This window comes from Rhamphochromis sp. 'chilingali' (assembly GCF_963969265.1).
Source record: "Rhamphochromis sp. 'chilingali' genome assembly, chromosome: 22".
Lineage (NCBI taxonomy): Eukaryota > Metazoa > Chordata > Actinopteri > Cichliformes > Cichlidae > Rhamphochromis > Rhamphochromis sp. 'chilingali'.
In genome coordinates this window covers 25,047,254-25,073,284 of record NC_137950.1, presented here as the reverse complement: position 1 = coordinate 25,073,284, position 26,031 = coordinate 25,047,254, and the positions used below count along the sequence as shown (strand labels likewise).

The 26,031-nt window shown below is 38.1% G+C and overlaps 2 protein-coding genes across 2 annotated transcripts in view; both read right to left on the bottom strand.

Annotated features, from left to right (window-relative positions):
• LOC308390310 (ankyrin-3-like) overlaps nt 1-13,385 on the bottom strand; it is a 177,868-nt gene extending 164,483 nt beyond the window's left edge. The window contains exon 1 of the mRNA XM_080872148.1: nt 13,143-13,385. Within this exon, the coding sequence (XP_080728274.1) occupies nt 13,143-13,178 (36 nt within the window). The 5' untranslated portion in view covers nt 13,179-13,385. The remainder of the gene's footprint in view (nt 1-13,142) is intronic.
• A 3,026-nt stretch (nt 13,386-16,411) lies between these two features.
• On the bottom strand, nt 16,412-25,166 carry acsl5 (acyl-CoA synthetase long chain family member 5; the record flags this gene model as incomplete). Its single annotated transcript, XM_080873047.1, has 21 exons — nt 25,123-25,166; nt 24,379-24,544; nt 24,168-24,279; nt 22,906-22,970; nt 22,681-22,782; nt 22,484-22,583; nt 22,029-22,207; nt 21,849-21,881; nt 21,706-21,757; nt 20,838-20,911; nt 20,630-20,707; nt 20,426-20,560; nt 20,168-20,302; nt 19,119-19,214; nt 18,778-18,850; nt 18,570-18,658; nt 18,074-18,190; nt 17,207-17,350; nt 17,027-17,128; nt 16,858-16,929; nt 16,412-16,549 (listed from the first exon to the last, which is right to left on the bottom strand). Exons 2-21 carry the CDS (start codon nt 24,532-24,534, stop codon nt 16,412-16,414), a joined length of 2,052 nt encoding a protein of 683 aa, XP_080729173.1. The 5' UTR covers nt 24,535-24,544; nt 25,123-25,166.
• Between the last annotated feature and the right edge of the window lie 865 nt (nt 25,167-26,031).

Below are 26,031 nucleotides of genomic sequence, written 5' to 3'. Positions count from 1 at the left end.
AGTTTTATTTATTTAATATTATTTTTTAATTGAATGACTGTCTAGTAGTTCACAGATGTCGAAAAACTGAGTGTGGTAAAGCCACTGATTTTGTTTATGTATATTTCTGCAATCTGCACATTGTACTGACTTTCATTTTAATGTTTACACCAGGGTTCCTTGTCAGCACTTTATGCTCAGATGTTTGTAAGCTAAAAATAAACTATTGTGTATGTTCAAATATACTGTTGTGATTGAAGAAGTTAAATAAAAATGTCAGTCATCAATTCATGCATCACCTCATGTCATCATAACAGAGGTCTGTCTTCCAGGAAAGAACAGTTTAAAATTAATGTAATATAGTATTGGCCATACTATATGATGTATTGCTTGTCTTTGTTTAATAATACAGAAGACAAAGACCTTAAAAAAATAATCGCATATCGCATCGCAATCGCAATATTGGGGCAAAAAATCGCAATTAGATTATTTTCCATAATCGTTCAGCCCTACTACTGGTGGTGGTCAGAGGGCCCGGTGGCGCCAGTGTTCGGCAGCCTCGCCTATACAAATGCAGGCCATTTACCATTCTAACGTTTAAGCAGCAATCCCCAGACCTTTTAAAAAAAGGAAGTCAACACAAGTCCTAAGTTGCCCACAATACTCATACACTAGAATGTTTAAGATTTTTGCAGCTGGGTACACAAAAATAGTTCTGGTTTTCCAGTTCACTACATCGTTTTATCAATTTGTCTTTCAATTATCCATTTTAGAGGCATGAACAATTTGAGTAACATGACATTTTGGTTTGCTTAGTGTTCAGCTGTACACAAATTCATGCAAAGGAGTCAACTGTGCAGTGTCTCCTGCAACTACGGTTTGTTTTTAAGTGTATTTGCTACTAAATTTATCTATCACAGTGAATTATGAGTCAGACTTGCTAAAAACAAATTGGAGTCTGGCTAGTGCTAGCTTTGTCTGTCAACAAGTCATTTTCACCTTATAACAAACAGTTTACTAATTAAAATGTAAAACTTCCAATTGCAATTTTTTCACTGATCACTGAGCTCAGCAAAGAATGTCCTCTTGTGGCTTAATACATTAAAAATTATAATACAGTATTTCTAAAGATATTGTGGAATTGTGATAAAATGTATGCACACACTTTTCCCGCCACATGTACTTACTGTACTCACTAGTACCTGATTCATATGCTGTTTCACCCTCAGCCCAAAGTTTAAAAAAAAAAATTAATGCCAAAAGCACAGGTGGAAACTTGTTGCAACTGTGAATTGTAGATTGTGAAATCCATTTTTTTTAAAAAGAGAGCTCAAGTAATTTTAAAAGAACAAAACTCAATTTGTAGTTAATGTCTTAGCTTACAAAGCGCAACAATGTACAGCACATAGAGGTTTTGCTCCAGTTACTGTGGCCTCCATAGACAGAAATTCTTCCAAGCAGAGATATTAAATGTAAGGAACAACCTCACACAGGCACAACTTGCCTTTGTGCTTTCACCGGTTTCGTTTGCTTGACAGTTAGGAATGTCAGCCCAACCACAGCAACCTGATAACGATCAATGTTTCATGTAAACAGTTCCAATGAAAAAAAAATCCTCCTCCATTCTTTTACCTCTCTCATATCAAGTACCTGTCTTTCCTGTAAGCTTAAGAGCTGTTCCTGTATCTGCTTTTCTTGTCTTTCATCTCCATTGTTCCATCTCTCTTACCTCCTCTACCATCTATTTTTGCAACTATAATCTTTACATTTAACTTCTTCTCCTCACTTTTGTGTATCTACAAAGAAAACAGTAGCTTAACACTACACTTTGGACCATACAGACCCCTTTAATGTTCAAATTAAGAACGGAATAAATAGGCTGACTTTATTTCGGCTGTCTCCCATACAAACTATCAGTGACACATGCTGCATATTAATTATAGCTTTGAAGGGAATCTTGATGATGACCAGCAAGGAGGAAATTAGTCCTGGTTCACACATGGTTGCCAAGGCAATGCCACAGCAAAAGATAGATCCCCATGGCAACAACACCAATGTGTAAGGAGTTCCCAATGACAACACCATAAAACTCTGAGACTTTTATCAGGTGAACCTCTCTGGGCTTTGAAAATACATTTTGGTACGACCATCATCGTATCTGTTGCTGTCTCAATTCACTTTTATCATACAAACACAAAAGATTTGAGCCCCTTTCTCTGAGTCATCAATCCTTGTGGTTTGAGCTGGAGATAGTAAAGAAGAGCTCAGTCTACCCCAAATGCATTTTTTTACTAAAATTGACAGCATACACAAAATAATTTTTCATTAAACTAATATTCAGCTCATTATAAAACACAGTTCCTCATTTAGTAACTTTCGCATTTTCTTTATTCTCCACCAGGTTACAGAATCTGCTCTAGCTCTAATCTTCTACTGAGTAGGGCTTTTCTGAAAAAACTAAACAAAACAAAAACAAACAACTTTCCAATTCAGTTCAATTCAATTTCATTTATATGGCATCAAATTGCAACCACAGTTGCCTCAAGGCACTTTATATTGTAAGGTAAAGACCCTACAATAATACAAAGAAAACAGAAAAACCCAACAATCATATGACCCTGCTAACAGAAAGCGCTTAGACGACAGTGCGAAGGAAAACCTCCCTTTAAACAGGAAGAAACCTCCAGCAGAACCAGGCTCACGGAGGGGAGGCCATCTTCCATGACCGGTTGGGGTGATTGGAGGAAGACGGGTAAAAAGACACAGGGTGGAAGAAAGCCAGGGATTAACAATAACTAATAATTAATGTGACTGAAGGGACACAGCTTGCAGGGCATGATTAGCACTATAAGAAGGCCAAAACAAGCCAGAGTCTTACATATTCTTTCTAGAAGAAATCGCTTTCCTTCAGTGTGCCTGGTTTATGATTTGCATGTTGATGCTTCTATTCTGTGGACCAATCAAAGTACTTGTCGTATACATTGCTGTGTTAGGTAGTCAGATTTCGGGGGGGGGGGATAAAATACAATATCTCAAGTTGACAAGTCACCTCGGTTATGGCAGAGCAGTGGAATATGGTCTGAGTCTGGTAGCAACCAATCATCCTAGAAGCAACCCTGGCAGGGACCAATAAGGAGAAGTGTAATATTACTAAAACCTCACAGCATGAGCATAAAATGACTACATCAAAAATAAGGGGACTGAGTTGTGCAATTTCTATAATTTTCCAAGAGTGATAGGAACTTTTTATAGAGGAGTCAGCAGTGGCTAAACTTCTCCCTCATGTTCAAATATTTACACAACTTCTTCAGCCAGTTTTTAACACCCTTACAAGCTGCCACATATTACAACACTAAAGGCTACAGAGAATATAGGAATTGTTTATTCAAGGTGTTATTCTTTCTGTTTTATCAACCAATCAGACATGTGCTTTTCTGGAAGATGCTTGAAAAAACTAAGTTAAGCATCACATAAAAAAAGGTCAATGAACAACTGTAAAGTAAAAGAGCCTCATTTACAGAAGAGAAGGAATCCTTCTCTCTCACACACACAAATAGACACAACTATTGAGAAAGAGCAGACACACAAACACAAGCCACAAAGAGAGACTTTCCATCCTCCCCTGATTTACAATTCGTCTTTGTCTCGAGACTCGGCGCTCTCACACAATACCGATGGCAGAGAAAAGGACATGGTTCCACGCCTAAAATGGTCTCATCGCCAAGACCAGCGAGCGGCACAGGGACAAGAGCAGAGCTGGATCCTGACCACTCAGCTGCTTTCCCCTGGCCCATACTTCAGTTTTTAATGTACATCCAATGACAAATATTATTTCATCATTATTCTTTCATCAAGCTGAAACTCTTCTGGATGGTACGGAGAATTTTGAAGCCTCTAGTAGCGTACGAATTTGGATCTTTTAAGTCATGCTGAATAGGTACTATTGGAAATTAGGCTGTTGTGTGTGCCCTCCTGTAAATTATTACCAGCATGACATTCTGTGCTTACACTTGCTGCCCCAAGACCTGCAATAAGATGCATAAGAGCCAGAAAATGGATGGATGTATAGATAAATAAGTGTAAATGTAAAATAAATTCTAATCAGTTCAATCAAATGATTTTTTACATGAATGCTATCCCAAATACTTCCATCCACCTATATTTGTACAAACGATTACATCATACCTCACATCACAATTCCTGGATGGAAATCACTGACATTCAGTGACCAAGCACCCACGTTCTGTTCAGACACATGTGACAGAGGGGCAGCTGTCACATGTTCGCCAATTCAGATACATATAACAGAAGCACTCAGTCTCTGCTGCATAAGACTCTGGTGTCAGTCAGTGCAATGACCCTGCATGCAGTGTCTCTGAGTGAGTGAGTGTTTGAGAAATCTGTCTGTTAGTATTTACTGCTACTACACTGGTATGCATTCATTCATTCATTCATTCACCCTTTCTATGTGCAGATGTTCAGACAGTAACCGATCTTTTCTCTGCCACTGCAAACCGATTCTGATGCTGTTAGTTACAAACCGATAATAGTTGTTTGTCTGTTTTATTGTGGGTTGTTTTTTCATCTTTAGCACCATAAAATCAAAACAGAGCAGAGAACTTTTGAAACTCTGCATTTTAAGCATGCACAACATGCTTAAAACACATCTGTTTAAAATGAGAACGCTTTTTCCTTTTAATTTTGTCAATGTTTAACATTTAAAGTTCTTTGTGCTTTGGAGTGAACCGAACGGAATAAACCAGGTTAATGTGTATTGCACTTTTATAACCTCGTGTCCGCATTTTATAGGTGCCAGCAGAATACAAGCTTTGTTTGTAATGCTGAATGCTACAGATTAAGACTATGGATGGGAATTGATAAGAATTTAGTGATTTCAATTCCAGTTTTGATATCTTTATTAGTTGATTCCTTATCAGATTTCATTAGGTTGTCATTGGCTCTGCTTTGAGAGTCACCACCATCGCAGCATATTAAAGGCATTACATTTGTGCAAATTCATTGCATGCTGTGTGGTCAAATGTTTCTGCACATTGGAGGTATTTCCCTTCTAGTTGTGATCAAATCTAATACTGTCAGGAAGCGCTGTGTGGCAGGCAGGAGATGAGGACTCAAAAGGCAGGACTCAGACACAAGGGATGAACTCAAAACCACAGCTTTAATTGCTGGCACGGGAAAAACGAGTATACGAAGCAAACTAACCTAAACTGGGAAATAACAAACTAAACATACAGGGAGACACAGGGAGATCCACACAGCAAGAGGGACGACGTGACACTGACTCAGAGAAACACAGAGTTTAAATACACTGGGAAGTAACGAGGGGAAGGAGACACAGAAGGAGGGCACAGCTGGGAGAAATCAGAGACAAGGAAGCAAAGCAGGACACATTCACATAAGACCCGGACCTTCAAAGTAAAACAGGAAGTATAACACAGAGACACGAACTTGACACGGTGGAGACAGCAACTAAGAAACACAGAGACATAAACCATAAAGCTGAGGACTCTAAGAACCAAAATACACAGAGGGAAATACTAAGCATGGAACACAAGAAACTAGACTCGAGGGAGTAACAAAAGACCAACCATGAGAATATAATTCACAATACAGAGTGACAGAAAACAAGAAACTCAAACACGCAAAGACACAGACATACACAGAACAGAGGAGGCACAGAGAAACATGAAGGGCAAAGGATCAAAACTAGAAACCATAGAATAAATCACACGAGTACAAAATACAAGAATCACAAAGAGCTAAAAACGCTGGGTCAGGAGACCCAGGATCCACTGTCTCATAATTATGATTTAACAATACAAACCTAGAGGCTACACAAATTGTTATCTCTAATAAAGACACACATAAAATCTTTTTCTTATTGTCTACGTATAAACACAAAGCAAAGATGAAAAGCAGCGCACTGTCTGTGCAGATGCTTGCAAAGAGCCAAAGTTCTGTTAGAAGCAAAATGCAGTTTTTTTCTGTCCTGGATGGAGTTTGCACTTTACCATCGCACTCTTACAATTTTGTGAAATAAGTGAATAATGTCCATATCCATGCTGTAGAAAATGAAACTTTCTGTTCTGCTATCGATTGTAATAGATTTTTAATTTTAGGCTCCAGGAAGGCCAGTGATTTAATGTACAGTGTTATAACATTAATTTTACTGTATACCAGAACCATGTGACAGTTTTTGTAAAACAGTTTGAAAATGCTGCTGTAAAAATTGTCATACATGATATTGATAGAACAAAAAAGTATTCTTGGAAATCTTGAATGATTGTGATTCATGAGTCACTTTCCAAACAGGGAAAGTTTTCATGATATCAAATTACCCATGCACTTCCTCGGGTAATCTAGAGACAAATCTTTTTTAATGCAATGATCTCTCACAGGATTCTGAATTAGAAAAATAACAGTGAGGACATCAATATAGTTTCTTTCCTTAGAGAAAGATTTGTGTACATCAAAACAAATTAGAACTTTTTTTTAAGAGATGAACTTAAATCAATTTTTCAATAGATCATTTTCATCTACTACAATACCCAAATGTCTCCTGTGAGTAGTTTTCAGCTCTGGTTGGATGCTTTAGTGAATAGAGGAACTAATAATTTGCTTCCCGCTCACAAATTAACTCACTTGTAGACTGAAAAATTGCTTCAGTTTACTGCATTCCCAAGCCAGAAGTCTCAGAATACAAAAATAACAGTATATGAATAACACTCATCAGTACCGCCGTGCCGCGTCTGACTGAAGTTGACAGAAGCCGGGTTACTGGCAAGCATGATGCTGACAGCATACCAGTTTTGAGCTGTTGACGCAGCCTTGCATGTCCATGACAGCAACATCTTTGATCTCATTGCTGGAAATGAGACTGTAGAGAGGCACCAACATGAGCTGCTCCAACTTGCACTTTTCACCCACACGGCCAAAGTTGGGCAGGACTTTGTGGATCAGGATCATACCCGTATCTATTTATTGCATTTAGTCATGCACATGTTACAGTGTTGGTACATAAAATATAGTATATTTACATAGCTTTTTTATTTTTATTTTATTTCCACACACACTTTACATCACCAGAAGCCTCAGTCATTACTATTAATTCTCTTTTCAACAAACCAATCAGACGGGTGCTTTTCTGGAACACCTTTAGAAATAAACACAGAGCTAAGCAGCAGCCGAAAAGGTCAGTGAACAATCAAATATTGTAACCTTCATGAGCGTCACCATGGTGCCTGCTTAGTGTGCAAAAGCAGGTAAGAAGGAAGATTTGTTTAAGCATCTGTTTACATGCAGGAATGATTACATTTTAATCTGTCTCCTAGTGGATGAATAGCACAGGAGTATAATAGTACCTATAGCAAATTTGGGGATTTTTTAACATAATTTTATTTTATCAGGTTGCTGTAAGAGACAACTGCTGCAGTTTATTTGGTTTTGGTGTGCTGAGGGGAAAAAAGATAGGTAATAATAAAGGAAGAGCAAAAGTTTGACTTTTCTTCTTATATGAATATTGAATTTTTTGATTTTTTTTTGTTTACACCTTTTTGCTCTTAATTGGTATTTTTAGGAAAGAGACACAGGTAAGAATAGTGAATTTCAATAATTTTTGTTTCCTCTCCTCATGTTTTGTGTTTTTGCCAAGAACCACTTCAAAATTATTGTGCATTTACTTTCATTTTTCATACAACCCCTCAGTCCCTTCAAAGTTAGGGACAAATGCGGCTTGACAAACCCACCAGGAATTTATACACTGGCATCTTTCCTTCCATCTGTCATTCTGAATGACTACTATTCAGGTTTCACAGTCTCTGGTTTGTTTCTTTGTGGCCTGCTATGTATCTGGCTCAGCTAGTCACAGATTTGCACACAAACACACACATACATAAAAGCAAGCTCAGAATTCATATGTACGCACAAAGATTATCCATTAGTCATTCACATTGAAGTGTAAATAAAACTTGCCGCTAAATCGACATAAATCCATCGATATGTTTGAAGCTTGTGTTTGAAGCAAGTATTTAAACATAACTGCACTGTGGTAACACAAACTACTAATAGATAAACACACACTTATTCAATGACTTGACATTACCTCACCACAACTGAGGTCATGTTTACTTGTTTCATTACAATACCCAGCTCTGAAAGCCAGAGAAAGTGATTCGGTAAGCTCACTCCCTCCCCTGTAGCAAGCTGAGTCAGCTTAAGTTTCTCATTATAATCAGACATACGAAAGGACTCATGCAGAATAAATTGAACAAAAACGAAAATGTGTACAATGACTAAGTTAACCTTTACTGGTCTCATGACCTTTCACTGGTGCTATTAATCATTAATTCCAAGACTGATTATGTGCATGTATGGGGTTTATTTAAAAGAAAAGACAGGAATCATTTTATAAAATTCAGAGTAACATTTTAAAATTTCCTGTTTTTTTGACAACAATACAAAACTAACTTCAATTTATCCTTTCATATACCGAGGTTGAGTCTGTTAATGGTTAGCAGTTTGCTCAGTGAAGAATTTGCGCTTTGCTGTTGATCAATTTCACATGAACGTGGGAACGTTATTGAAAGACTGAAAGACTATTGAAAGCTGTGGTCTTGGGATGAGGATAACTGCCTATTCAGTCAACAGATTAGTCGATTTAGGGAAATTATTTCAGAGGAATTTCGTATATCCTCTGAGATTTCTTAGTTTAGGGGCGTGTTTTTTATCATTTTTGGAGGCACCCAAAGGTATGTTGGCCTGAGCCAATGTAAAAAGTAACAAGCATCATAATTAAATCATTTTTGGTATGACTTTGTATTATGGTTCTCAATATGTATCACTTAATGGATAAGAAGATGTATATGCAACTTGAATGTTGCATTGCGTATGTATTAATACAGGGGTTTCCAACTCCAGGCGTCAAGTGCTGGTGTCCTGATGGTTTTAGATATCACCCTGGGTCAACACACCTGAATCACATGATTAGTTCATTACCAGGCCTCTGAAGAACTTCAAGAAACGTTGAGGAGGTTATTTAGCCATTTAAATCAGCTGTGATGGATCAAGGACACATCTAAAACCTGCAGGACACCAGATCTCGAAACCTGGAGTTGGACACCCCTGCATTAATACATCTAAAATAAAGTTTTACATGATTGTTACATGGTTGCTTTAAGCTTAAAATATACATTTACTAGCACTTGGATTCCTTCGTAAAAATATTAATATTGTCTCTTTATTAATGTAAAAATAATTTGATGTTAATAAGCTTCTAATAGAGACTAATAATCCTTAATATTAGTGGAGTGGTAAAACATTAATGTGCTTTAATGTCTTACCACTTCACTAATTTTAAGCATTACCTTCTTCTAACTTAGGCTTTCAGAGGACTGCTGAAAATCCGGTCAACAAACTAAATGCTTTTATTAAACAAGGACCTATTCAGATTCACACAAGAACAGTGAGGATGATTTAAGGCTTATTGTTTAAATGAAAAGTCCAGGAACCTCAAACCTCCACAGTGGCATGTGGCTCTTTTGCACATCTCTGTGGCTTTGACAAAAAATATATTAATTTTACAGGTTTATGTCTGAGGAAGTAATTGCTGTATGTAGCCAAAGAAACATTTTACACAAGCTTCTGTCACTTCACTGTTGCTCCAATTTGTTGTCAATATTAACATTAAAATACCAAATAATTTTTATTATTTTAATTCCATCCATCCATTTTCTTGAGATTATTTGGGGTCGGATCACGAGAGCAGCAGCCTAAGCAGAGAAGCCAAGACTGACCTCTTCCTAGCCACCTCCTTTAGCTTCTTCAATCAGATTTTTTTTCCCTCCACAAGCTGCAGGAAATTATAACTACTATTTTTCAAACAGAAATAACTCAAACACAGCAATCAGAAATTTAATCAAGTCTCATTGGTGTCATTGGACTAAAAAATCTAGCATTAGCTGATAAAGCCGATTGTGAGACAGATGACAGTAATATCACTACTGCCAGTCTTTTCATCTCATCAGACCGCCCAGTACACACACAGCTCTGCAGGCTGCAGCTGCAGAGTAATCACCACGTTGTCCATTTGCTATTGAGCAGGACATAGGTGTAGTCGCACATTGTTTGTTCTGCCACAATAAACCTCCTGCCCCTTGGCAACAGGCAGTTATTACTAGCACCACTCACAAAACTGAACAGCCTTCTATTTCCCATCACAATCTGTGGTCCAACATTAATGGACAGATAGGTGGCACCGCAAACAGACAGATGCACAAAGAAATCAATGGAAAGAAGAGAGCTGGTAGAGCTAAAAAAAAAAAAAAAAAGGCTTTACTATTTCCAGTATTTCACAGAAATGTTGGCAAATATTTGAAAATGTACAAAGGACATGAGTAGAACTCAATAATACATATAATGTAAATAAAAGGCCATGCACATATTTTCAGTAGGAGTTAAGGTCAAATCTCAGTGAATTCCTTTAAAAAGCATTCATGAATATACCACTCCATAATACTATGATCATTTTAAAACATGTAAGATTTTATTCATGTTTTAACTTTGTAAAATCCTGTTTCTGAAAAGGTGTTTGAACCAAGGTTGATTTCTGTTTCTGTCAGCAGGTCAGATTTCATCAGTTTAGATACATTTATTTATTTTAAATAATGGTTTAACTGTTATTAGACGATATCCTTTTGTTATGCCATCCCACAATGTTGACTGTTAGCCTGCATGCCACCAAAGACTGCTCAAACAAGACTGGTCGATAGCCTTCAGGTTACAAGACAACTAGAAGGGTAAGACGGAAAAAAATCCAGAACCAAAATCATCATAGAGCAAGCATCAGGAGAGAGGCTGGTAGATGAGTTAAGATAAATTAGGGAAGTTGTGAAGGCAAAACGAGGTCGAACCCATTATTAGCAAGGTGCAACTAATGCAACTAGATTATTAAAGTCTTTTTATGTTGTTGTTCCTTAACAGTGTTCAAAATGTTACGAAAATCCAGTTTGAGGTCATGCTTTACAACAGTGTCAGCATTTAAATTTGCATATCTCACTTCCTTATAATGAAATATTCAAGTCTGATAAAAGTAGCATCTTTCTAGGGAGCCAGCATAATTTTCTTCGATAACAAAACAATGCAGTCCATTAAGGTTGTGTATGCCATCTGCCAAAATTGACCATAAGCATCAGTATAGTGTTGATACTTTAGTAGTATGTAGCTCCTCAGTGGTCACCTTTCGAATGTGGCACCTTTAGCCCTGAGATGGGAAAGACACCTAACGTGTATATGAAGAGAGACTAAAAGAGTCTCAATCGAGCACACGCAAGTCAAAGTAAAGCTCAGACTCTTGCACTAACAGACATATTTATGATATTTGCAGATCAGTTGTGCCGGGTTAGTAACTATGTCAGTACTGATAAGAGGGACATGTAGAAGCCTGTTAATTACTCTGTCTGATGCAAAACACATTCCTCCCCTGGGTCAGGGTTTGGAACCTCACACAGTCTGAGGCAGAACGTATTTGCAGACACTGTCACCTCAAGTGTGCACTTATGCAACTTCATCAGCAGCTATGTTGTCCTCTACGATCTGACAATGAACCTAATACAGAAAACAATGTTTGGAGTAATTCAGAGATTATGTATAACATAGGTTGTCTAGCAGAGTAGTTTGATGTCTGCTGTTTACAAAACTCTCAGCACTGTCTGCGGCACACGTTGCAAAGCGCAAATTACCATAGAAAGACACTATGTTTGCTCTTCTCTTCAGCTTGTCATCTGTCTGTAATATGTGATGCACCAACAGTGAAATTCTGCAGCAGCAGTGGGGTTTAGAATAACAATGTGGCCTTTTTGCTGTCACGTGACCACTAACCTCCAGACTTGGTTTTAACTTGTCTGCCAATTTGCCCATTTTGTTAATCATGGTGACATTTTAGGGTCAAGTAGATAAGACTCCAGTAGCACAGGTGGTTGTTGACTGCCCCTCAAAAAGCAAGAAAAACTGTTTATTTCCCAGTGGACTGGCAAGTGGTTGACAGATGGGTCTAGCGACCTTGGCAACCACTGGTTGCAAAGAGTCTCAATTTCCAGTTTGTGTGGCAAGTTTTGCCACTGCTCTACAGAACCCATCATTTCACTATCCCAACATACACATTTTCTCGCCCTAACAACATAGTTGTATCGAGCAACTAAAAATAATGTGTGTAAAACCCTTATTTTGAATAAATATCCAATGTTATTTAAATTATTTTTACACCTCAATTACACATTTTAATGTATATTTGTGCAAAACTTACATTACATAACAGATAAATATTGGCTGCTGCCAATGCCATAGGTCGATGTATCAGTGCATCTCTAGTAATTATAGATAAAGAATATGAGAATATTTTTACACCATAGTCTGCATGAACCACTAAAATGTGCAGTATCGGCGATACTCTACATAAAAATAAAATAATAAAATAATAAAAAACATATACTATATAATATATTTAACATAGTTTTAATTCAGTCCTTATCGTTTCTTGGGGTGAAACACCAAGTGTATAAAGCCATGAAAAAGGTCACGGTATCTGTGCAAACTGCACTTCCCTGAGCTTCACAAGAAAATACTTTGCAAGTCACGTCATATTTTCGAAATAGGGATTAATTCACACTATCGTTTCAAGTAGTAACGGGTTTCCGTTTACCTTTTTTGCAATATTTGCAGCTCCTTTGCATATCTAACATGAAATGTGAGAGGACAGCAGGACAAAAGTGATGACTAAGCATTAGTAATAATTTCATGGAATCGTATCAGCACTGTCAACACAAGGAATGTCCTGCATGTGTTACCGATACGGATTAACTCTTAAACCAGGAGTTTAACCAACTATTTGGATATCAAAGGAATTCTTAGATACGTGATGCAACACCTCGCTTGATTTATGGCTGTTGTTTTTTTTCCCCCACTTTCCTTTTGAGGAAAATAAAACTTTAAATCAACAGTGAAGAAGCTGTGCTTTGTGAGTAAGCAACACGTTCTTTGCATTTGCAAATACAGTCTAAACAAACGGCAACAGGTCCAACAAGGTGCTAAATCCTCCTCCATTGTGCTGTGAATTTGGTTTAAGCAGCGGGGCAACTTAAAAGTTCACTTACCTGATCTTCGTGATCACCTGTAGCGGAAGAAGCCATATTGAAGAAGGTGTGTAGCGCAGCTGATCCGGTTCACAGGTAAGTTTATTTACAACAAAATCACCCTGAATCCAAATAGTCGCTTAAAAAGAGGTGACATTTGCTTACAGATTCACTTTCTCACTAAACGTGCAGCCCCAAGGAGTCTCTAAAGTGGTCAGGGAGCAGGAAGGGGGCGGTGTAAGTTCTTCGGAAACGGTAAAAAGTCCAGGTGCGGCGGTGGAGCGGTATGCAGATGCAGCCTGCAGTTACGCTCAGACGACGCAGGAGTCCCGACACAAGGGGGCAGCATTACCACCATAATCATTTGTAGTATCTTAGCTTGCTGTATTATGTCTGGTAAAATATGGCGCAGGCGATAATATCAGTGAATACACGTTTGGAAAACTCGCATATATATTATTTTAGGACTAATATTCAGTATATGTATTCAGAGATGCCAGAAATTTGGAAATAAATGATTAAGTTAATGTGATTCCCCCCCCAGATTTCCTATGTGGCAACTTGAAATCAAATAATGGATGATATTTATCAAATGTATTTGTATAAAACATAGGAAAGCCCATTCAAAGCCCATTGGGTTGTTCAATCATTCTATTTTATTTTATTTTAGTAGGTGCACATTGTTGTACATTATATTAATAAATTCTGGTGTTTTATGTTTAAAGTGTTCATTATTTTTCAATCAGCCAAATATTTTCTAAAGATCTATGAAGGAAATCACACAGCCACACACACAAAATAAGGAGCTAAATTACAAATAACTAAAGTCAATCTCCCTTTCTTATTGAAAAATAGAAATATGGAGCCAGTGATCAAGTTCTTTCATGGATAGGGAAAAAAAAAAAAGGTGAATATGATGGGCCATCTTCTAAATTAGTGACCATTTCAAAATTTGTGTTGCTATAATAGAATTTTTCAAATTAATGGTTTTAAAAGGACAAACAAGCAAACTGCTGAAACAATTAAACATATGACTGCATAAAAATATAAAATATATTATAAAAACCTTAAAAGAACCAGACTCTTTGTCTCAACATAACTCCTTATGGGGAAGTTTCTTGCACCAGGAAGAGGAATTAGTGCAAATAAACTCCGGGCTTGAAAAGATAAGAGATCAGTATGATCCAAATTAATGCGATCATGTTTTTTCAGGAACTGAAACTTTCAGTCAGAATAGATTTGCTGGCATTTCTACCACCAAGGTTTGTAAAAGCACATCAGCACTCCTGACATACCAGTTTTATGTGAGAATTTCATAATGTGTTGAGACCCTGCTCATCAAAAAGTTCACATCATAAGCTAATGCATGGATCAAAGATTTAGACACAGAAGGATTAATAGTAGTGTGAATGCAAACATGTAACTGCTGCCAAGTCAAGTCATTAGAATAAAAACAGAAGTTTTTACATAACGTGTGGAAGCTACATTAATACAGTTTCATCCTGATGGTTCTGCATAGTGTAACAGTTTGCTTAAAGAACAACAAAGAAAACTATTCAAGCTTTTTTGGACCTGCACACCTACATTAGCACTGCAAAGGCTGTTTTGAAAACAATGTGTCAATCACTGATTGAGACGTACGATAAATACCTGCAGACACACGCTGCGCTTTGTTTTCATTCTTTTATATTCGCCTGAGAAAGGATTAGTCTATTATTGCATTTCAGAATAAAATAAAAGCAAATGATTAAATTGACTTTGAACAAAAAGAAAAAAATATGCAAAGTAAATTCAATAATTCTTTATTTAAACATTGGTGCCCGTTGCCTCAAACCTCTCGACTGATGTTTAACAAAATTCATTTTTCAAGCCTCTCATTCCTTCTGTGTAATTTCCATATTCCTGCAGGTAAATACTTCCTCACAACATAACCTTTTTATATGGAGCAGACCAATAAAGGCATCTTGGGTCACAATTAGGTCAGTGTTTAACATTTGATCACATTAGAAATGTAATATTTCTGCTTTCAGGTTGAAACCCACCTACAACTTGAAAACACCTCTTTGGTGGTAGGTAGAGAGGGGTACATCCTCGCCCTTTGTCCTCAAGAGTAAAGAAACAGTCTGAAGTGGAAAAAAAAAAAAAAAAAAAAAAAAAAAAAAATGAAGGAAGACAAGAGGGAGATGGAGGTGAAATTTTTTTTTTTTTTATAAACTAAGTATGAAAGAGGTACAGAATAGAAGGGCGTAGAAGAGGAGGGGGAAAATGAGAGAAGAGAAGGTAGGAGGGAGTCAATGAGGAAGAGAATTGTACACAAAGGAGAGAGTTAAAAGAGTGGAGAGGATGATAGTTTGGGTAGGAGAGTGTGGAAAGTATTACTGGAGCAGGAAAATATACTGGTTTTTAAATACTGAACATCTTAAAACAAATAAAGGGTTCCAAGAGCCTTCTTACTTCCTGTTCTCCCCTTTCTGTGCTAAGCTTTTCTGACAAGCATGTTTACAAGTCAGTCAAAATATACACAAATTCAGATTTTATCTTGGCATAAATCCACAAAGGGGTTCAATAAAAATTAATTGAAATGCAAAAGCACAGCTTCAACTCCTACAAGAAATTAGATCCAAGTTAGCTGTGAACTTAAAGTGTCAGTGTTCTGCCTACCTTACCTTTAAATGCTGAAATCAGTGTGTCTTAGTGCTGAACACTTGAAAGCTGTGATGTATAGACTGGAAATTATTCACTTGATTGCCCTTTAGAGCTGTTTTAGCACAAAACTTGTTTGTTCCTGCTATGTTTGAAAGCAACACATGAGGGCGGTGTTGAGCCACAGCAGAAATGTTCATCTGTAATCAAACTTGATATGAAGTCCTGGGGACCACATACAAACAGGCCTCAGAGTCAGGCAGCAGCAGCAGCATCAAAATGTATACACTGCTTGTTTTGCTTTTGTTTTCAGTTCACTTTCCATAATGCATCCCTCCCCCCAGTTTATTCTTATTAGATTGTACCAAGTTCACCAAACCCATTTCCTCAACTTAGGTGACCTTTCAACCTTTAACTGGAACTCGATAATTCACTTGAGCTATAACGTAAGTGAATTGGTGCCAACAAAACCGCATCATTTCAGTGCTCTTCAATGTTATTTAAAAAAAAAAAAAAAAAAGAAGAAAAACAAAAAACCAGGGGAAAAAACCAAAGCATTAAAACCAATGTTTAAGTCACCATTCTATAAAGTTTGACAGATGATGGAAAATAACTGCTTGTCTTTTGTCTTAAGTTGTTTATTCAGGTTACTGGATTTTAGCATAAAGTTGGTCAATCTGAAACTGGAAGAGGTTTTTGAGCTCAGCCCGCTTTGCTTTAAGGGTGGGGGTTAACAGGCCGTTCTCAATGGTGAATTGCTCAGGATGGAGGTGCACATCTTTAACCTGCATGAGTTAGTAAAATGGAAAATGTTAGCCATGATAGAAAGCAAATTAATGTTACATTTCTCAAGTTATGGCATATATTGTAAACTAAAGATTAACAGGCTAATAATTATTAAGAAAATTGACATTTTGGGGCACATGACAAGAATTAGCTGATTTTGCACATTTTAACCATTAGAGGGTGATAAAAGCCAGGTTACTGAGAAGTGCAGAAAACCTCCAAAAAGGTGTTGATAATGTGGATAACAGCCAACTTCCCAAGACATTACACAGCAGTTTCATTTTTGCAATAAAGGATGAGTCATCACCTGCTCAAAGGACTTGAGTCCTGCTTCTTTTCCTAGTTTGGTCAGGTCTGAAATAATTGCCCTCTTAACTTCCTGCAGACAAAGACAAATAATTTTTTTTTTTTTTTTTCAGCAAGTCATTTCAAGTTTATACGATTGTGTTACAAAACTTGCAAGAGAAAAACATTACAGGGATCTTGCAGAGTTCTTCAATGGAACCATGAAAGCCAAGATTTTTAGCAAAACCTGGCAGGACTTCAGGATCAGGGACCACAACGGCAACCAGGCAAGACTAGAGACAAAGAAGACAGTGTAGTCTAGGTGAATTTTATCCACTGTGTATACATAGCAAAGGTGCCCAAAGATTTACCTGTAGACTGTCTCCATGCACAAACACTTGTGCCACTGGTGCACTGCGTACATACACATTCTCAATCTTCTCTGGTGCGATGTACTCTCCTTGAGCCAGCTTGAAGATGTTCTTCTTCCGGTCAATAATCTTGAGAACTCCATTCTGCCACAAACAAAAACCAGGCCAGATCAGAGAATGGGAGCGTGATTTGAACAGTTGTGTGTCCCTACATCTCATTAAAATAATGGTCCACATCTGGGAAAGCATTGTTCCTGAGCTTCAAGTAAACATTTTTAAATGGAAGTCATGTTGGTTTCTTGGTAAGAGTTCCTTGAAAACCAATAACACTCCAAAAGCTACAGCCTGCAGGAAAAGCAAAAACCCCATTCTGTTCACCAGTACTTCTAAAGTGATGGAGCTTGTATGTTGTTATATTTAATTTTACCAAAAAACAATTTCCCCCTCCCCATATTAAAACAGATCCAACTTTCCCCTTGAATCCCCAGTACTTTCAAGAGCCAGTCATCTCTTGCTGAAGATTTACATTTAGTTGACAGATAAATGAGTTGCTGATGTCTTCACTAAACTTAACATGCAAGAGAACAAGCACCTCAAGGTCAGTCTGATCCTTTTAAATGGCAGAACCTCAAGAAAGCCCCTACATTCTTGTCAGGCAGTGTAACTATCATGTCTTCCAGGGCAAGCAGTGAAAAGAAAAAAAACAAACAAATTTAGTAGCTCACTTATAAGAGCCTTTGAGCTCTTAAACTCTGATTCCACCTCATTTTCTACTAAACTTTACTTTGTGTTCTATATGATGGGTACATGGAAGGAAAGCATGTGGTCGTACTTTTAGTCAGACTTAAAAATGGCTGGACTATTTACCGGAAGCCATTTCCCAACGTCTCCAGTATGGAGCCAACCCTCTTCATCCAAGGCCTCTGCAGTCCTCTCTGGATCTTTTAAGTACCCCTTGAACACATTGTTGCCCTTGATACAGACCTGGGAAGAAGAAGAAAAAAGTAATGAAATTACAGGATGAGTAGAACATTCTTTTTTTTTTTATTTAACCCATCCATGCATTTATCCACTTTTCCCTTTAAAAAACAAACAACCTGTCAAACCAGAAGTAAACTATTGCCCACCCACCTGTTTTAATTCATGGCAAAAACAGATGCAGAACTATACGGTTAACTATAGGCTACAACTTAGTCTATTTACTTTTGAGACAAGTGATGATGTTTAAAAACTTACTCTTATTTACTCTTTAAGAACATGCTTGGATAAATTACTGAACTTACCTCAGTACTTCAGATTAAACTGCTCTTGCTGCAGGTTTAAATATCCCAAAGCCTCACTGTCTGAATTGCAAAAAGCCTACCTCTCCTTCACCATTTGAAGCAAAGTAGTTCATATCTTCAACATCCACCAACTTCACAAAATTGCAAGGCAACGGCACCCCAACATGACCTATAGGAGGAGCAACAAAAAACGAAACCAAATGTTTAAGATGAAAATAACATTAAACACAAAATGTCAGTGAGAAGTGGGAAGTGATGATAAACTCAGCATGCTTCTGTGCCATGTACCTGCAGTGGCATCACATGGCATGGTGATCGTGCAGCTGGCTGTGCACTCGGTCTGACCATACCCCTCAAAGATCTAAGGGGACCAATAAAACAAGTGAACATTGTAATCACAATCTTAAATCTGTAAGATACCATTGTGGAACCTCCTGTTCTTGGACCTAATTCACTTTTAATGTTGTTATTTTAACAAGATGTGCATGTTTACAGGAAAACAACATGTACCAAAGCCCTTGAAAGTCTACCACCATCTTATAGTACATTTCAATATCAAGAGACTACCTGAGTCATAGAAATCTGAATACAAACTACACACACACACACAGGATTAAAGTGTTTATTACCTGGCAACCCAGAGCAGCTCTGAGAAATTTGAGAACAGAGGGAGATATGGGTGCTGCGCCAGTCACCATGACCCTCACACGCCCCCCTAGAGACTCCTAAAAGAAAGGTTGAGCACATATACTTTTAGTGAATGCATTGCAGCTTTTGAATATTTAAGGGGAAGGTTACATTAACTAGAAGATCAGGGGGTCCTCCCCGTGAATGCAAAGTCCCAAAACGTCTCCATTTCCTCATGAACCGTGTACCCTTTTTGCACAGTCAATTACCCACTGACAATTCAACATGCAGTCAGTGACTTGACCTTGCTAGTGCTGGGTTGGATCCCCTTCTGCTTAATTCTTTTTGCCATACAGTCTAGTCAAGATTATGGTCAATATTGGCATAACTGTCACAGGCTTGCTGCAGATTCAGTCGCACATCCATGATATCCTCTTCCACATCCCAAAGGTGTATGGATTGGGATCTAATGACTGGAGGATATTTGACATCAGTGAATCCACCGTCATGTTCAGTTTGAGATGATTTGTGCTTTATGACATTGTGTGTTATTCTGCTGGAAAATGTGTACAATGGGGTGGCTGTAGCTCAGGTAGCAGAGCAGGTCAGCCACTAATCTGTGGGCAGGGCAGCTGTGGCTACAAGGTAGCTTGCCATCACCAGTGTGTGTGTGTCTGAATGTACTGTAAAGCACTTTGGGGTCATTTACATCCCAAAGATGGCAGTGTGTGGGGAGGGGGAAAAAAAAAAGCCCCCAGCATTTCTGCAGTTTCTGAAATACTAAGCAGTCTTGTCTGACACTAAGAATAATGCCAAGTTCATAGAATTTTTAAAAACACCTTCCTTCCCTTTAAAGATCATCAGTTTGAACTCTGAACATAAATGCATGGCTGCTGCCATGTGACTGGCTCACCAGATGTTTGACTTAAAGTGCAGCTGTTCAGCTGTACTTAATTAAGTGGCCATGAGTGCACACAATTTACTCTGCTGCTTGTGTTTTTATTAGGTGTGTGTCCCTTGAGAACTACAGCTATTCAAACAGAAGCAGTACCTGGACTTTGTTGAAGATGAGCTTGTCCCATACGCTGTTCTTCCTGATGATGCCATCCTTCACCTCTGCATATTTCCTCTCCACTGCAAAGTTCAATAACCATTTCTTGAAAGGTGTAGTGGCTCCGCTCTGAACCTAAGAGTCAAAGAAAATTTGTGCACTTGATATCAATGAAACTGGAGTTGTGTTGTGTTAATTCTTTGTAGTATATTTAAAAGGAATGTGAGCTGTTTAGCTTACACACACACATACACCCACCTTGTCATAGATACGGTTGAGAAGTCGAGGCACAACTGGAAAGAGGGTGGGCTGCAGTGTCTTCATGTCATCTGGCAGCAGTCTGATGTCACCCTGGAAGAATCCCACCTTAGCTCCAGCACCAAACATCACCGTCTGCAAAATACAAAATAAAGTTAGCACACCTAAAGAGAACTTTGAAGGATGATCAAGTATGGACCTTACCTGCACGACTCTCTCAAACATGTGTGCCAATGGCAGGAATGAAATTGTGACATCCTGGGTGTTTGGAATCATCGATACCTGCATTTACACAGAAGCTCTGTTAGCACAAATTTTCGCTCATTACACGAGTTTTTTTTCACCCCAACATTTAGAATGGGGAAAGAAAAAAAAAAAAAAAAAATCAAAAACCACTCCACTTTTCATGTACCTCAATGGTTTTGAGTACACCTGCAGCATCGGCGACCACGTTCTCATGGGTCAGCATTGCTCCCTTGGGATTTCCTGACAAATGAGTACAATGATTTACCCTTAAAAGCCTAAACATCAAACGTAGTGCTATCCACTTCTCCCAAAATGTTTTCACACCGTTTCCTTCACAACTGCTTTGAATAATAGGCCAGGAAGAACATGTTTTCCTTACATGCTTCCATCACGATACCAAGACACATTTCCTAAAGACAGTTTGACAAAACATTTCTAAGGATTTGATTCATTTTAATGGGCAATTCATTAGGTGCAGGTCCCCCCGAAAAACAAAAAAAACAACCCCCCCCAGCAAACTGCATTTCGTTGCCATGTACCTGTGCAATGACAATAAAGTTGAATTCTATTCCAAATAATTATGTGTCAAATATACAGGTTGGCTGCAGGCTAAGGAGATATGTACATTTAAAAAACATTTGTTGCAAATTGTTGATCAGTCAGGATAATAAACACCTCATTTCTTCCTGGTAAAGACATAATATTCATAAAAAGGGGTTAAAAGGTTCCATCAAAGCTGTCAACATATTTTGCTTCAAACCACAAGTGTTAACTTCGTGTTTGTACTCACGGGGAAGTCCAGTGAGTCACCAAAATTAGTGCAAAATAATTTTATAGCAATCCTTCCAAAGGGTTCCCACCCTCACTGAGACCAAGTTTGCCATCCTTTCCATATTGTGGTTAATTATCACCTTCATCATTGCCACTTTGTCTTGTTATATTAAATTTGGATTTAACTTTCATCAAGTTAAAGTTTCCTAAATGATTTAATTCCTGCAGGAAATGACTTTGATATTCTTAAGTAAAACCATTACCTGTTGTGCCGCTGGTGAAACAAACAATGCTGAGGTCCTCTGGCTTTGGTGGCTGTTGGAACATGAAATCAGTTCATCAGAACAGTGTGCAGTGTTTTTAAGACTCAAATGAATTTCATTGCATGGCTGTATCAGAAACTTACAATTGGCTTTTGAGGATTACTTTTCCCCAGTGCCTGGAGAATAAAAACAAAGCATGTTTTCAATAATGCTGAATGTCTTCTAGCAGTTTTAGTACAGATCTTAAATGTTAGTTCCCAAGCGAGGAGAAAACAAAAGCAATGACTCATCTGTAACCACTATTTGTGCTCAGCGTGCATTACCTCCATTTCCTCCAAGGATGCAATGTTCACACCACACTTTGCTCCTCGCTCGACCAACTCGGAGTTGAAAGAGTCCATAATGATGATGGTTTTGAGGACTGGAGTCTGGCCTTTCTCCCGATTCTGCAGGAGTGTTTCTGCTTTCTTTTGATTGTCACAAAGCACTGTGGAAAGCTCAGCTGAAACAGAGCAAAACATCAGCTGGACTCTTATTAAATTAGAAGGCTATTGTTCAAATTGAAACCAGTACAATTTGAGACAAATGCCTCAATCTAATGCCACTTATAAATTTTCCAGAGCTAAATCAGAAAATCAAAAGCAAAATATGTTTGAAGGAGCACATTGGAAAAGAAAAGATTAATGGAAAGTCACAGATCCCTGTAGGGATCAGGGAGATACCGGACTTCCACCCAGCTCTAATTAGCAGAATTGGATTCAAAGAGAAACTCAATTACCTCGGTCGATAATAAACACAAGAGCCTCCGGACCCAGCGTGTCGTACAGGGGAACAACTACCATTGAATAGGTGTAACATGCCAGTTCACCAATAACCCACTGCAAGTGACCAATGAAACAGTAAGACATTTGCAGCATGTTGATCACATTGAAAAGACAATAAATAAATAAATAAATAAATCTAAACTTCACTGACCTCAGGTCTGTTCTGGGCAAAGATACCAACAAAGGTGTTAGAGTTTGGCTTCAAACCCCTATGAATAAGCCCAGATCCCAGGTGCTCTGCTCTGTCAGTCACCTTTTGGAGAGAGAGAGAGAGAGAGAGGGGGGGGGGGGGGGGGGGGGGGGGGGGGGGGGGGTGAGTATGAACTGAAATTCACAGCTGGTGTTAATGTTTTCCCCCAGATGCTGATCCTTTTACCTGTCGGTACTTCAGCCACTGGTATGGTCTTCCTGGTTTTCTGTAGCCTAAACATGGTCCATTACCTGGAACAACAAGAGATTTAACGTGAGCTTCACAACACTGTCAAGGTGCTTAAAGGAATGCAATCAATATGAGAGTTAACTAGTTTATGCATATACTCAAGTTTTTCCATTTCTCAGCTGGGAGAAGCAGCATCTAGTTTCTGAGTTTTCCCTTTAGAAGCATTTTCCTGCCTGGAAAAACTGTCTTGTTAAACAGAGCATAAATGCTTTATGCTACATATTTTATGCCGTGTTCAGCACAAGAGTTATCCCACTTATGAGCCCGACTAGTAATTTGGTTTATTGTGATTTCTTCTTTAGCAAGGCCTCGCTCTACGTCATTCTTGCGCAATTAAGACGCCTGTCAGCGTTGAGAAGAGGGCGTGGCCAAAAGCATAGGGCTGCCGACCCCTTTTATTCCAGTGAACTTCACATGAACGCTTAAATTTACATGCACCTTTTACATACCTTTTTGTTTTTAGGTACCAATTTTTGACTTTTATTTTATTTATTTATTTATTTATAGTTGTACACATTTTAAACAGTTATGCCTATTAATGTTTATAAAGGGTATCGGTGTTTGAAATTAACATGTTTGGATTTATACAGTTGAAGTATGAACAGCAAAGCCTATACAACTGTTTGTTACATTTATTCCTTATAAATGGCACATTTTCACCATCCACACACATCACTACATCACACATACTCTGCATATTCATTACTACCAGAAGAGTGTTTAGCTTAAACCTGCAGCATACATATGGAAGTTAAGTCAGATCGAGGTTTGATCTTTTTTATTTTTTTAAAGAACTTTGAGTTCTTTTTGGATTTGGACTAAGACCACACCCACAAAAGGGTCACACCCAAGTGGAATTACTGTTCCTATCTGAAGAAATTGTACGGAGGAGTTAAATTCAGAATAAACTAACCACCAAGTATAAGGGACAGGTAGATGCCAACTTTAAGACTGGAGAACTTTCTTAGGTCTTCGGTTAATTAAATCATTTTGTATGTTATCAGGTTTTAATCCATATCCAAAATAAGATAACTAGAACCGTGGATAACATGAACTGATAACATTGTAACCTTTGCCATTTCTACCACCCAGCTTTATCAAGGCAGACTGAAAACATGCTCATTAAACCTCAAAAGAAAGCTAGGCAACATTGGGATTTGTTTTGTAAAAGATGCATATAACAAATTCAGTGATATTACCTGAAACCTTCAGACCCCTCTGAAAAACCTCATAGAGTGTCTTTGCATCTTTGCAGTAATATGATATCAGGTTGTTGTTATCCTCCAACAAAGCAGACTTTCTTGCACCATCCTAAGGATTTCAAACAGAGACACTGTGACATTCTGTAGCAGATTATGCACCAATTTAACAGTCATATTTGACAAGATCTGACAGTTTTCTGACTTTTACCTTGATACCCATAGTTTGGCAGCTGAGGTCAGTGGGGGACCGGATGGGACTTGGTCGAGTGTTCAGGTAAAATAGGGTGGCAGCGGCCAAAGCGAACAAGGAGACAATTATAGGGGTTGGGAGTGGGGAGAACAGGAAGTGGAAGCTGAAGTCCATGGTGGAGAGTCTGCAGGGATACAGAACAATGTTGTGGATTTATAAAGATTTAGACCTCCAGGTCTTTACTATTTGATCAAATGTAAGTCAAGTTTCTTTAAAAGCTAAGCTAAACTATACATCATTGTGATGCATCTGGGCTCCTTCACACTGCTCTCGATATTGTGCCCATAAATCAAGTTCAAAGTCAACATGAATTGTGCAAGTTATTCTAGTCACTCAAGTTAGAGCCCAACCCATAAAAAGGTCAAGAGAGAATTACAGCCCGTACAGTGTAAAGACAGTAAGTGCCGCAGAATATTTATAAACACCTAAAATGAGAAGAACATAAATCCATGCTTTAATGGCCATTTTACTTTAAGCATAGGAAGGTTTCTTGACCGTTGTGACAAACTGCTGAACTGCACTTAGGTAAAGATGTTAATTAAGACAACTGAACAGTCAAGCAGGTGCATTTAAAAATATTTTACCTTTTGTGCAACAAATCTATTGACACATTTATAATGAGATTTTTAAGAACAGGTCCTAAAATTAATGATAGTTTAGAAATTAACCAACACAATTAGAAATAGCGACAGGTTCTCCTACCTGCTGCTGATCCTTAGAGGTGCGTGGCATGTGCTCACAGCAGATCTTCTTCCTCTGCTCTGAAGGGCAACACAGAATAAGAACCCATAAAAATGAATGAGCATGAGACTTCAAAACCTTTGAACCTTGACCACCATCACCTCCGCTGATAAAAAAAAGAACATGATCACAGAGATCAAAACCTGTCTTGTATTAAAGTGTACATTGTGCAATTTATTAAACTACCTTTCAACCATCAGCTCTTACAACCACAAAATTTCTTTGATTTCTGTCCAAATCAATAAAACTTGTGTGTACACTGGGAAATCCAAGAGGTTGCACTTGGTGAAAAGGGCACTATTCTTATCTCCCGTTTATCAAGCTCAATTTTGATTCTTTCATGTGTTTAAATCCCATAAGTTAACCATGGATATTGTCAGACAGTGCAAGGTGTATTGCATTGTGTTGAAATCACTGGAAAGAGATTAGATAAAAGGAAACACCACCTCACATTTGCTCATCTTATCATCAGGTTACAGTCAGTAATGGTGAAATGAAACATCAAACAGCAATACTGAAGGATACCAATGAATTCACTGAATTATCTGTGCGTTTTCTCACTTGTGAAACTTTTATCTGTGTGTACAGAACACATGTCTGACAAACAATCACCACACCTAGCTTTGTCAATTCACTTAAAGCAAGGAACACAGTGCTGATCTTCTAACAGGTTTTCTTGTGCGAATGAGTTAATTTTGTCAGGCAGTGAGATGAAGGGAATAGGTTCATTAAAAGTTACCTGGTGGGATTAGCGGCAGTAGTTGGGGACCAGGCTGAGCCGACTCATCCCCTGGAGAAAAAACAGCTGAAGCAAGCAACACCACTAATGTACAGCCTGCCCACCTGCAGTCATTAGCACCTTAAACTGCA